We start from the raw sequence: 12,550 nt of genomic DNA on the forward strand, positions 1-12,550 counted from the left end.
TCCTGTATTGCAGGTAGATTCTTTACCAACTGAGCTATCAGGAAGAGTAAGTTTAGATATGATGATCTTTTACTCCCTATTTTTACAAAATACTTGTTTGTATTTTCTTAAATTTTCTTGCATGACCACAGGACAGTGATCAAAAATAAAGAGGTTAATACTAAAATAATGCTACTATCTAATCTACAGACCTTATTAAGATTTTATCTTAAACAATGCAATGCTTGAATTCCGTCATCTTGTCCCTTTGGTCTCCTGTGATCTGGGATGTTTTCTGGCTCTTTCTTTCTCACATTGGCATTTTTGAAGAGCAGAGTCCCAGTTGCTTTGCAGATCATCCTTCCACTCGGATTTGTTGGCTATTTCCTCATGACTAGATTAAGTTGCTGCACTTTAGGCAAGAATTTCACAGTAGTGATGCTGGGTTCTTCCTAGAGCACCCTGCTGTTGATTTAAAAAAAAAAAAAAATCACAACGTGAGAGTTGCCAGTTAAGTTTTATTGGGGGTAGAACGAGGACTGACGTCTGTGAGACAGCACCTCAGACGGCTTTGAGAAACCACTCCAAAGATGCAGGGGGGAAGGTCAGTATATATGTGATTTTGGTGAAGGGAGAGTACACGCAATCAAGCACATATTTTCCCAGAAGGTTTCTGCTGGTCTCATGAAGCTGTCTGCTAGTCCGGAGAAACAATCATCACCATAAGGATTTCAGTGCTTTTCTAGATAGGAGGAAATATAAGAACTGGGCTCATAAATCAGCTCCTGAAATAACTTAAGACGTGCTCTGCCAGCTTTTCCCCAAACACAGAGTGCCTCATTTCTGCTCTCCACCCTGAACTCCTTTCAGCCAATGTTGCAATCAGCAGCTGCAGCAGCACGTGATTTAATCCTTGGAGAGGTAGATGGCAAGTGCCCATGGCAAGTGCCCATTTGTAGTTGACTCTATCAGGAGGCACATGCTGTAGTTTTTATTCCATTGCTGAAGGTTATCTTTGATCATTTGGTTAAGGTATCTTGCAGGTTTCCTCACTGAAAAGTTTTAGCCTTTGTCATTAAACAGTATTTGGAGGGAATATTCTTTGAGATCCAGTACATTATTTAGTATCTCGACTCATAAACTTTATTCTCTAAAGACAGTAAAATCTCAGTTGGCCAGTGTCAACAAAGTGGACATGTTATCCTTTGCTAAACTCTCCGTTTTGGCTCCCTACAACGTGGTGAAAGGAGAGAACTCAATGCTTTAAAGCTGAGTCAGAAATTCATCTCTCCAAAAGTATTCTCTAGGGTTCACCTGAGGTTCTGAGGTCTGGTCTTCAGTCCTGGCTTCGACTGTATTAACCATCATCACGGATGTTTCAATGCCTCTCTTCAAGGGTTAACTCAACTTTGATGACTCTTCTGTGCTCAGAAAGTGAGGGAAAAAAAAAAAAAAGAAAGTGAGGAAAGCTTATATATTTTACCAATGGTTTCAACAATAGATGGAAAAGTGTTAAAAAAAAATTCCTGCATCCTATTTAAACATGAATGGAAGCTTTCTGATTAATAGAGCTTTTCTAGTATATACAGAAATCCAGTTTCATCTTTGACAAATATATTCCTAGAATTAATGTAAAATTTATTCACATTTAATCTTTATACTTCCATATACAAGTGAGATTGTATCAATAGACCGTTAGCTTTTTACCACAATAATTTTCCTTGTCGTTTAAACTTCTGGGTTAACTGTTTTTTAAATGAACATTCCTAGAATCCAATCATGTGGTAATTAATGGGCAGGAGTTATGTTCATTCTTTAAAATCATCTTCCAGAATACTTATTTTATTTTGCTGTTTCTTTAGCAGAAGTGTGGGAAAATGTGCTACACATATTTCTCAAAGCTAGGCTGTTACCACTCACCAAAAAAATAAAAACCATCAAAACAACCAGATTCTAAATGCTTACTCATCACTGGGAAAGCTTTTAGAGCTTCACATTTACTGAGGACCCTCCAAGTTTAGATGCTTTCATTGTATGTCTGGTTAAATAAGAAATGAAGACCTGAGAGGATATACAGCTGGACTATAACTAGTTTGAGAGTCTGTAGCTTCTTATTCCTTTACAGCCATGGACAGACCAAGGAAAGCAGAGGAAAGGCCACCTCCTTTCTTTCTCAAATAAAATCAGACGGGTAGAGCAGAGAAGCAGCAGTCAATCTGGGAGTGTCTGGATGCTTACTGGCATTCTCATTCATGAATTGCTCTCCTACTGATTCTCCCCTAAGACCTTGACCAACCAAACTGTTGTACTATGGCCCTGCGGCTGTCCACACTCAAGCAGGGACTCATGTGTATCTAAGGCACCTAGATAACTTCCTGAGACATGTCAGACAGTTGAATGGACAATTGGATGCTTCAGAGGTTTCATTAATATCCTATGGTACTTTATAGGTGGAAGAGACTTCAAATAATTTAACACAATGCAGCTGCAAAAGGAAGAGGAAAGCGACTCTGAGGAGTTAAATGACTCCTTGACATCATCCACTTATTTAGTTGATAAAACAGGACTAGAATTTATTGCATACTTTTTCCAAGGCAGTATGGACAAATAAATTTGATTTTCACAGGACTGGACAAAAAACAAATTAGAGAGAATGTAGAGACTGGTTCCTCATGTTTTTCACTTAACATTGAAACAGCTGAGGTCCCTGGAAGGATTCACCTTTTGAGAATTACAGCCTTTAAGGTCAGAGTCAATGGCTTGTGATGGATAACCTCTGTCAACCTTCGTGTCAAAGTGATGTTCCCCAGGGATCATCCGGAACCTGCTCCATTTAATGACGTTTTCTCATTTTAGAATCAAGTGCATAAATGGCTCTAAGGTCTACATCAATTCTGAATCTTTGTTCTTAATATTTCTATCACTTGGAATGCAATCTTCTACATACTAGAATTTTCCTAGTATGAAGAAAGAGGTAGGTCTGGATATAAAACAATGATGAGTAAATTAGAGGTTACAGAAGGGAGACAACAGTCATGTACGTTTTCTCCTTGCATTTTAGTAACATATAGTAAAATTCACTCTTTTTCGGTGTACAGTTCTGTGAGTTTTGACAAATGCACACAAATACACACTACCACCATAATCGAGACAGAGAAGAGTTTCACCTCACACACACACATGCTCACGTTCTCTTGTGGTGCCTCAAGACAGTCAGCCTTACCTTGTTCCCCTAAACTGCTCTGACTCTCTGGCAGCCACTGATTTATAAGCTGTCACTATAGCCTTTTCCAGGATGTCATAAAAATGGAATCACAGAGAGCATAACCTTTTGAAACTGGCTTTTTTTTTTCCCCACTCAACATAATGCCTTTGCAATCCATCCAAGTCACTGAGTGTACCAATATCTTTTTTCATTGTTAAGCAGTACTCCATTGGGTAGACAGACCTTGGTTCGTTTATCCAATCCCAAGACAAGAGACTTTAAGGTTATTTTCAGTTTTTGACAATGGTAAGTAAAGCTGCTGTAAACATTTGCATACATGTTTTTGTGTGAACATAGGTTTTCCTTTCCCTTAGGTAAAAATGTAGAAGTGGAATTGCTGGATCATGTGGTAAACGTGTTTCACTCTATAAGAAACTGCCATGTTTTCCATAATGACTATATAACAGTTTTAGCTGCTTAACATCCTTACCAGTCATGGCATGGTCAAATTTTCATTTTATTATTCAGTTCAGTTCAGTTCAGTCATCAGTCATGTCCAGTTCTTTGCGACCCCATGGACCGCAACACGCCAGGCCTCCCTGTCCATCACCAACTCCCTGAGTTTACCCAAACTCATGTCCATTGAGTTGATAATGCCATCCGACCATCTCATCCTCTGTTGTCCCCTTCTCCTCCCACCCTCAATCTTTCCCAGCATCAGGGTCTATTCCAATGAGTCAGTTCTTCGCATCAGGTGCCCAAAGGATTGGAGTTTCAGCTTCAGCATCAGTCCTTCCAATGAATATTCAGAGCTGATTTCCTTTAGGATGGACTAGTTGGATCTCCTTGCAGTCCAAGGGACTCTCAAGAGTCTTCTCAAACACCACAGTTCAAAAGTATCAATTTTTCAGCACTCAGTTATCTTTATAGTCCAACTCTCACATCCATACATGACTACTGGAAAAACCATAACCTTGACTCTATGGACCTTTGTATAGTAATATTTCACTGTCGTTTAATTAGAGTTTTTCCAACTACTAACATTTTTAACACCTTTGCATGTTGGCATATCTTCTTGGTGAAGAATTTTTTTTCGAATCTTTTGCGCATTTTAAAAATTGCATTATTTGTTGAAATTTGAGAGTTCTTTATATGGCTCAGATGGTGAAGGATCTGCCTGCAATGCAGGAGACCCAGGTTTGATCCATGGATTGGGAAGATCCCCTGGAGAAGGGAATGGCTACCCACTCCAATATTCTTGCCTGGAAAATTCCATGTACAGAGGAGCCTGGTGGGCTACAGACCATGGGGTTGCAAAGAGTTGGACACAAATCAGTGACTAACACTTACACTTTCACTTTCACTATATAGTCTATATAGAAATCCTTTGTCAGATGTATGATTTGCTGTTCATCCTCCTAAAGATGTCTTTCAGAGGACAAAACCTGTTAATGTTGATGAAGTCCAGTTTATTAATTTTTTATAAGGATCATTACTATTTGCATCATATCTAAGAATACATTGACTAATGTGTTGTTTTCAAAAAGTTTTATAAAGTTATGTTTTACATTTAAGCCTATGATCCATTTTTGATTCATTTTGTGTTAGATATGACATGAAAACTTTTAAACCATTAAAAATGCCACTATGTGAAAATAAAAACAAATATGACAGATACATTAAGTAGGAGAAAAGATCATAAGATTATATAAGATTTACAAAGAAATGTTGACAGGAACCACAACATTTTACTTCCTTAAAACTAATGAATCTTAGAGTTTGGGGTACGTGTAATTTTCCCTAATCCCCTCACTGAGTGTAACTAAAAGCCCTAGAAATTATATGTAAAACAAACATAAAAAGACTCTGAAAGCTAAGGAGGAGGCAGAACTGCTAAGAAGCTCAGGGCCCAAGAGATAACAGTGTGGTACGTTCTCTGAGTTTTCTTTCTGTTGCATACAGAAGCAGACTTAGAATTGAAGCAGTTGTTAACCTGAAAATGCCAAAAAGCATAGAAGAAAATATCCCAACAAAATCTTCTCCAGCCAAAGGACCTGGAAAGGGACAGCCTAACAAAAAGTAATACGTTTAGACAATAACTGCTCTATCCCAGCCAAGCTCCATACTGAAAACTGTACTCTCATCTTCACCCATTTCCAGGCAGTAAAGATTGAATAGGGAGTTTAGACTCTCATCCTTGTGAGCTGTAACCACATGCCCAGAACCCCACTGGCATGGTGTCAGAGAAGGCCAAGTAGGGAGTTGGGACTTACACACCAGCCCAGCAGGCATGAGCCACTCCTCCCCTCCACAATCCTGTGAAGAGTTGGTGGAGCCAGAACCCCACGTGTGACCAGTAGTAACAAGGAATCTCTGTCTCAGGTAGCCATGCAAACCTAATGAGAACCTGGACAGTTGTCTCCACTTGGCACAGTGAGGTGGCATCCCCTCTTCCCTTGCCTTACCAGTATCACAGAAAGTCTGCTAGAGCAGAAAGTTTATATGCGATCCAGAGCTTCACAGCATAACACAAAAAGTCTGATAGGAAACTTCTCATCATACTGGGCAACAGCAAGCAATTACTAACACACATGAAACAAATGAGGACAAAGAGAGCCTCTAGAAAGAAACAGACATTTTCAGATTTAGAAAAGATAAAGGAGAATCAAATACAATTTCTAGAAGGGAAAACTGCAATGATTGAAAATTGTTTTAAAAATCCCAAGTCCATGATTTAACCACAGAATAGAGGAATTAGAGGGAAAAAAATCAGTGAACTGTACATTTGAACACAGAAATGACCAAATTTAGGACTTCCCTGGTAGTCTGGTGGTTAAGAATCCACCTTTCAAAACAGGTGATGCGAGTTTGATCCCTGGTTGGAAAACTAAGATCCCACATACTGCACGGCAACTAAGCCTGCACACACAGCTACTGAGCCCACGTGCTCTAGAGCCCATGTACTGCAACAAGGGAACCCACCGCAACAAGAGAACTAGAGAAAGCCTGCATGCTCGGCAAAGACCTCGTGCAGGCAAAATAAAATGAAGAAAGAAAGAGAAATGATCCAATTTGAATAGCAGAGACAAAACAGATTGAAGAATGAATGAACAGAGCCTAAGGATCCTTTGGAACCATAACAAAAGATTCTACACTCGCATCATTGGAGTCCTGGAAGGGAAGGAGAAAGAAAGCAGGACTAAAAATACTTGAAGAAATAGTGGCTGAAAACTCTCCAAATTTGGCAAGGAGCGTAAACCTACTGATTCGAGAAGCTGACTGAATCCCAAATAGGATAGACCCAAAGAAATCCACGGTGCATTATAATTAAGTCTTGAAAGCAGCCAGATAAAAATGACACAATACCTGTAGGGGATATATAATTTGCAAGGCAGGATATTTGTCACCAGAAACCACGGAAGACAGAAGGAAGAGGCACAATGTTTTTCAAGTGTTGAAAGAAAAGAACTGTCAATCCCAAGTGCTATATCTATCAAAAATATCCTTCAGAAATAAAGTGGAAATCAAGACATATCCTCAGATGAAAGAAATCTAAGAGACTTAGTTGCCAGCAGACCTACCCTCAAGGAATGACTAAAGGGAGAAAATGATAAAAATAGGGACCTTGGCACTTAAGGAAGAAAGAACATCATAAACAAAACTATGGATTGAAAAAAACAGGCTTGACCTACCCTCTTGAGTTTTCTAAATTACGCTTTTCAGAATAAGCAAAAATTATAACACTGTTTAATATGGTTCTTAATGCATATAGAGGCAATATTTAAGATAATAATGTAAACAGGGAGTGAAATGGATGCAAAATGAGGTTGGTGTTCTCCACTTTGTTCATATGGGTTAGATGACAACACCAGCAGACGGTGATACGTTTTCATATATAATGTAACCCCTAGAGAAATGTTTAAAAGGCTAGAAAGAGAGATATACTCAAAGAAATATGGATAAATCAAACTGGGATTCTAAAAAATATTCAGGTAACCCACATAAAGATAGGGAAAAAAAAAAAAACCAGAAGAGTCAGAAAATGACCATAAAATGCCAGGTTTAATCACTACCTTATTAATTAATGGCTTAAATACAACAACTTAGATAGAGATTGGTAGTTTTTATTAAGAAACATGACCCAACTACATGCTATTACAAGAAACTTACTTCAAATATAATGATACAAGCATTGAAAGTAGAAGGATGGAAAAAACACATCATGTAAAGATTAGTCAAAGAAAAGCAGGAGTGGCTATGGCAATATCACAGGAAGTAGACTTCAGAGCAAAGAGCATCACTAGAGATAAAGAGGGTATTATATAATTAAAAGTAAAGGGGAAGACCAATTCACCAGGAAAACCTAGTGAACCTTCCTAAATAAATGCACACCAAGCAAAAGAGCTGCAAAACAGGTGATGCCGAAAGTGTTAGAACTAAAACAAGGAACGGACAAATCCACAATTATAGTTGGAGATTTCAACACCCTGACAATTGATATAATAGCTAAACAGAAAGTCAGCAGTGATGTAGAACTCAACATCAATACCCAACCGAAGTGAACAGATATTTATAGAACACTCTACCTAGAAACGTCAGAATACACATTCTTTCCAAGTACCAATGGAACATATACCAAGATAGGTCATATCCTGGGCGACAAAACAGACCTCAAAACATTTGATAGAACCATAATTAAACAAAATGTGTTTTCCAACCACAATGGAATCAAACTAGCAGTCAAAAATAGAAAGATAATATGAAAAGCTTGAAACTTTTGGAAACTAAACAGTATAATGGTAGATAATCCATGGGTTAAAGAAGTCTCTAAGGAAATTTAAAAAAAATGTTGATGCGAATGAAAATGGAAATACAATGTATCAAAATTTGTCCCCATGAAGATAATAAGATTGTCTATGTAGAAAATCACAGGGAAAAAAAAAAGGCAAAATATCTCCTGGCAGTGGTGAGTGAAAGGTCATGTGATGCAAGATAAACCTACAACAATCAATTGTATTTCCACATACAAGCAATGAACACATGGACACTGAGATTAAAAGCATAGTACTTTTCACAATAGCTTAAAAAAATGAAATACTTAAATGTAAATCTAGCAAAACATGTACAAATCTTGTATGCTGAAAATCACAAAGCCAATGAAAGAAATTTTTAAAACTCTAAGAAAAAAAATGAGAAGTACACTGCGCATATGGATTGGAATACTTAAGATAATAATGGAGAATTCCCTGGAGCTACAGTGGTTAGGACTCTGTACTTTGACTGCCAAGGGCTTGGATTCAGGCCCTGGTTGGGGAATTAAGATCCCACAAGCTTCATGGTGTGTCCAAAATATAAACAAACAAATAAATATGATTTTAAAAGAAGATAATAATATCAATTCTCCCCAATTTATATATTGTTTTAAAACAATTCCTATCAAATTCCCAGCAAGATTTTTTTTATAGATATAGGCAAGATTATTCTAAAATTTATACAGAAAGGGAAAGGAACTAGAATAGCTGAAATAATTTGAAAAAGAAGAATACAGTAGGAGAAAGGAACCTAGTTGATAGTAAGGCTGATGATAGAGCTACAGTAATCAAGACTGTGTGGTATTTGTGGAAGCATATACACACAGATCAAAGGAACAGAATAAAATACCCAGAACTAGACCCATGCAAATATGCCCAAGTGATGTCTGATAAAGGTACGATGCAGGAAATACAGCCATTTCAACAAACGATGCTGGAGCATATGAATGACCATCTCTAGGCTGTATTATGAAACCCAACCTAAGGTCTCAAACCTTATAAAAAACTGACCCAAGATGGATCATGGACATATTGCAAAACATAAAACTGTAAAGAAATTTAAAGAAAACACAGAACAAAATCCTCAGGATCTAGGGGTAGATGAGGCATTCTTAAATTTGATAGCAAAAGAGTAATCCCTGAAAATGAAAAATTGATGTATCAAGGTTCCCTGGTGGTCTAGTGGCTAAGATGCCATGCTCCCATTGCAGGGGGCACTGAGGTTGATTCCTAGTCAGCAAACCAGATCCCACATGCCTCAACTAATAATTCGAATACTACAACTAAGGATCCCACATACCACAACAAAGATTGAAGATCCCACGTGCTGCAACTAAGACCCAGGGCGGTGGAATGAATAAATAAAAATAAATACTTGAAAATGGATATACCAGACTTCATATAATTAAAAGCTCTTTCTCTTCAGAAGACCCTGTTAAGAGGATAAAAACACAAGCTACAGAATGAGGAAAAATATTCACAAACGGTATATCTGATAAAGGATTGGTATATAGACTATGTTAACAGCTCTCAGAACTCAAAAGCAAAACAAACACACAAGCAAAAAACCATCCAATTAAAGAACAGGCAAAAGACTGAAAGAGGCACTTCACAAAAGAGGATATTCAGCTGGCAAATAAGCAGATGAAAAGGACTTCAACATCATTAGTCATGCTGCTGCTGCTGCTAAGTCACTTTAGTAGTGTCTGACTCTGTGTGGCCCCATAGATGGCAGCCCACCAGGCTCCCCCATCCCTGGGATTCTCCAGGCAGGAACACTGGAGTGGGTTGCCATTTCCTTCTCCAATGCATGAAAGTGAAAAGTGAAAATGAAAGTGAAGTCGCTCAGTCGTGTCCAACCCTCTGCGACCCCATGGACTGCAGCCCACCAGGCTCCTCCGTCCATGGGATTTTCCAGGCAGGAGTACTGGAGTGGGGTGCCATTGCCTTCTCCATATTAGTCCTGAATGAAATGCAAATCAAAATCACAATGAGAATTAGGAGTTTGGGATTAATTTACACCTGCTACTATATATAAAATAGGTGAACAATAAGACTCTCCCATTATAGGACGAGGAACTAGACTCAATATCTTGTATAATGGAAAAGAATCTGGAAAATAACATATATACCTGTATAACTGAATCACTTAGTTGTACACTTGAAACTAACACAATGCTGTAAATTAACTCTACTTCAGTTAAAAAAAAAAAACAAATACGATGAGATATCACTAGACATCTAATAGCATGGCTAAACTACATATAGTGACAACTCAAGATGCTGGTGTGAATTGCAGTTCGCCCGTTCACTACAGGTGGCTATATGCAATGGTATAGCCTCTCTAGAAAACAGTTTGACAGTTTCTTAAAAAATTAAACATTCTAGCATTCGGACCCAGCAATTGCAGTCCTGAGCCTTTTTCCCCAAAGAAATAAAGACTTATGCTCATACAAAAAAACTATGCATGGATATTTGTAGCAAAAACAATAATGCTTATTCAGTTCAGTTCAGTCACTCAGTCGTGTCCGACTCTTTGCGACCCCATGAATCGCAGCACGCCAGGCCTCCCTGTCCATCATCAACTCCCGGAGTTCACTCAGACTCATGCCCATCGAGTCAGGGATGCCATCCAGCCATCTCATCCTCGGTCATCCCCTTCTCCTCCTGCCCCCAATCCCTCCCAGCATCAGGGTTTTTTTTCAATGAGTGGCCAAAGTACTGGAGTTTCAGCTTTAGCATCATTCCTTCCAAAGAACATCCAGGACTGATCTCCTTTAGAATGGACAGGTTGGATCTCCTTGCAGTCCAGGGGACTCTCAAGAGTCTTCTCCAACACCACAGTTCAAAAGCATCAATTCTTCAGTGCTCAGCCTTCTTCACAGTCCAACTCTCACATCCATACATGACCACAGGAAAAACTATAGCCTTGACTAGATGGACCTTAGTTGGCAAAGTAATGTCTCTGCTTTTGAATATACTATCTAGGTTGGTCAAAACTTTCCTTCCAAGGAGTAAGTGTCTTTTAATTTCATGGCTGCAGTCACCATCTGCAGTGATTTTGGAGCCCCCCAAAATAAAGTCTGACACTGTTTCTACTGTTTCCCATCTATTTCCCATGAAGTTATGGGACCAGACGCCATGATCTTCGTTTTCTGAATGTTGAGCTTTAAGCCAACTTTTTCACTCTCCTCTTTCACTTTCATCAAAAGGCTTTTTAGCTCCTCTTCACTTTCTGCCATAAGGGTGGTGTCATCTGCATATCTGAGGTTGTTGATATTTCTCCCGGCAATCTTGATTCCAGCTTGTGCTTCTTCCAGCCCAGCATTTCTCATGATGTACTCTGCATATAAGTTAAATAAGCAGGGTAACAATATACAGCCTGACGTACTCCTTTTCCTATTTAGAACAAGATGTTACCATTGGGAAAAATGCCGGAAGACTACAGGGGACCTCTTGGTACTATTTCTTCTTTTCTAAATTTTGAATTTATTTCTTATTAAAGGTGTCAGATAACCTTTATTTTTCTCAAGGAAAGGGAGAAGGCATTTCTTTTTTTATTTTTAAAAAATTTTACTTTTTTGTTGGCACCAGGTCTTGGCTGTATCTAGTTCCCTGACCAGGGATCAAACCAAGGCCCCCTGCATTGGGAGCACAGAGTCTTAGCTACTGGACTACCAGGGAAGTCTGTCGTATAGCTGTTAAAACAAAGCATCCTTCCCAACATGGCGCAGTCGGTTAACATTACCAAGCTAAATCTGCCGCAGCTAGAAATGCTCAAGAACCAACTGGACCAGGAAGTGGAGTTCTTGTCTACGTCCATTGCCCAGCTCAAGGTGGTTCAGACCAAGTATGTGGAAGCCAAGGACTGTCTGAACGTGCTGAAGAAAAACAATGAGGGGAAAGAATTACTTGCCCCACTGACGAGTTCTATGTATGTCCCCGGGAAGCTACACGATGTGGAACATGTGCTTATCGATGTGGGAACTGGTTACTATGTAGAGAAGACAGCTGAGGATGCCAAGGACTTCTTCAAGAGGAAGATAGACTTCCTTACCAAGCAAATGGAAAAAATCCAGCCAGCTCTGCAGGAGAAGCATGCCGTGAAACAGGCTGTCGTAGAGATGATGAGCCAGAAGATTCAGCAGCTCACAACCCTGGGAGCAGCTCAGGCTACCACCAAGGCCTGAGAGCTTATTTCAGAAATGGGCAGAGGGTGCCTGCTTCTGGGGCCTGGGACTTTGTGGATGTGGTTTCCTGGAATGGGGAAAGAAGAGGGTCTGTGTTTAATGCTAATAAATGAGCCAACTGGAAAAAAAAAAAACAAGGCATCTTATAATTTCTCACAGTTTCCCTTTATACAGAGACGTGCAACTAGGGGACTGGAATTCTTCACCAATCTCCCTGGTCATTACCAAAGCTTACAGCCTTTTATACAGAGTGAAGTAAGAGAAAACCAAGTATCTTATATTAATGCATATATAGGGAATCTAGAAAAACAGTACTGATGAACTCATTTACAGAGAAGCAATGGAGATGCAGATGTAGATAATGG

The 12,550-nt window shown here is 39.1% G+C and overlaps 1 protein-coding gene across 1 annotated transcript; it reads left to right on the forward strand.

The window, feature by feature from the left end:
* The first annotated feature begins 11,709 nt into the window (after positions 1-11,709).
* Positions 11,710-12,319, forward strand: LOC101103542 (prefoldin subunit 5-like). The gene has a single exon (XM_042242744.2). It carries the CDS (start codon positions 11,721-11,723, stop codon positions 12,183-12,185), a length of 465 nt encoding a protein of 154 aa, XP_042098678.1. The 5' UTR covers positions 11,710-11,720; the 3' UTR covers positions 12,186-12,319.
* The last annotated feature ends 231 nt before the right edge of the window (positions 12,320-12,550 follow it).

Source organism: Ovis aries, chromosome 2 (assembly GCF_016772045.2).
Source record: "Ovis aries strain OAR_USU_Benz2616 breed Rambouillet chromosome 2, ARS-UI_Ramb_v3.0, whole genome shotgun sequence".
Lineage (NCBI taxonomy): Eukaryota > Metazoa > Chordata > Mammalia > Artiodactyla > Bovidae > Ovis > Ovis aries.

Coding starts and splice junctions, on each gene's coding strand:
- LOC101103542 (XM_042242744.2), top strand. CDS start 11,721: ATGGCGCAGTCGGTTAACATTACCAAGCTAAATCTGCCGCAGCTAGAA.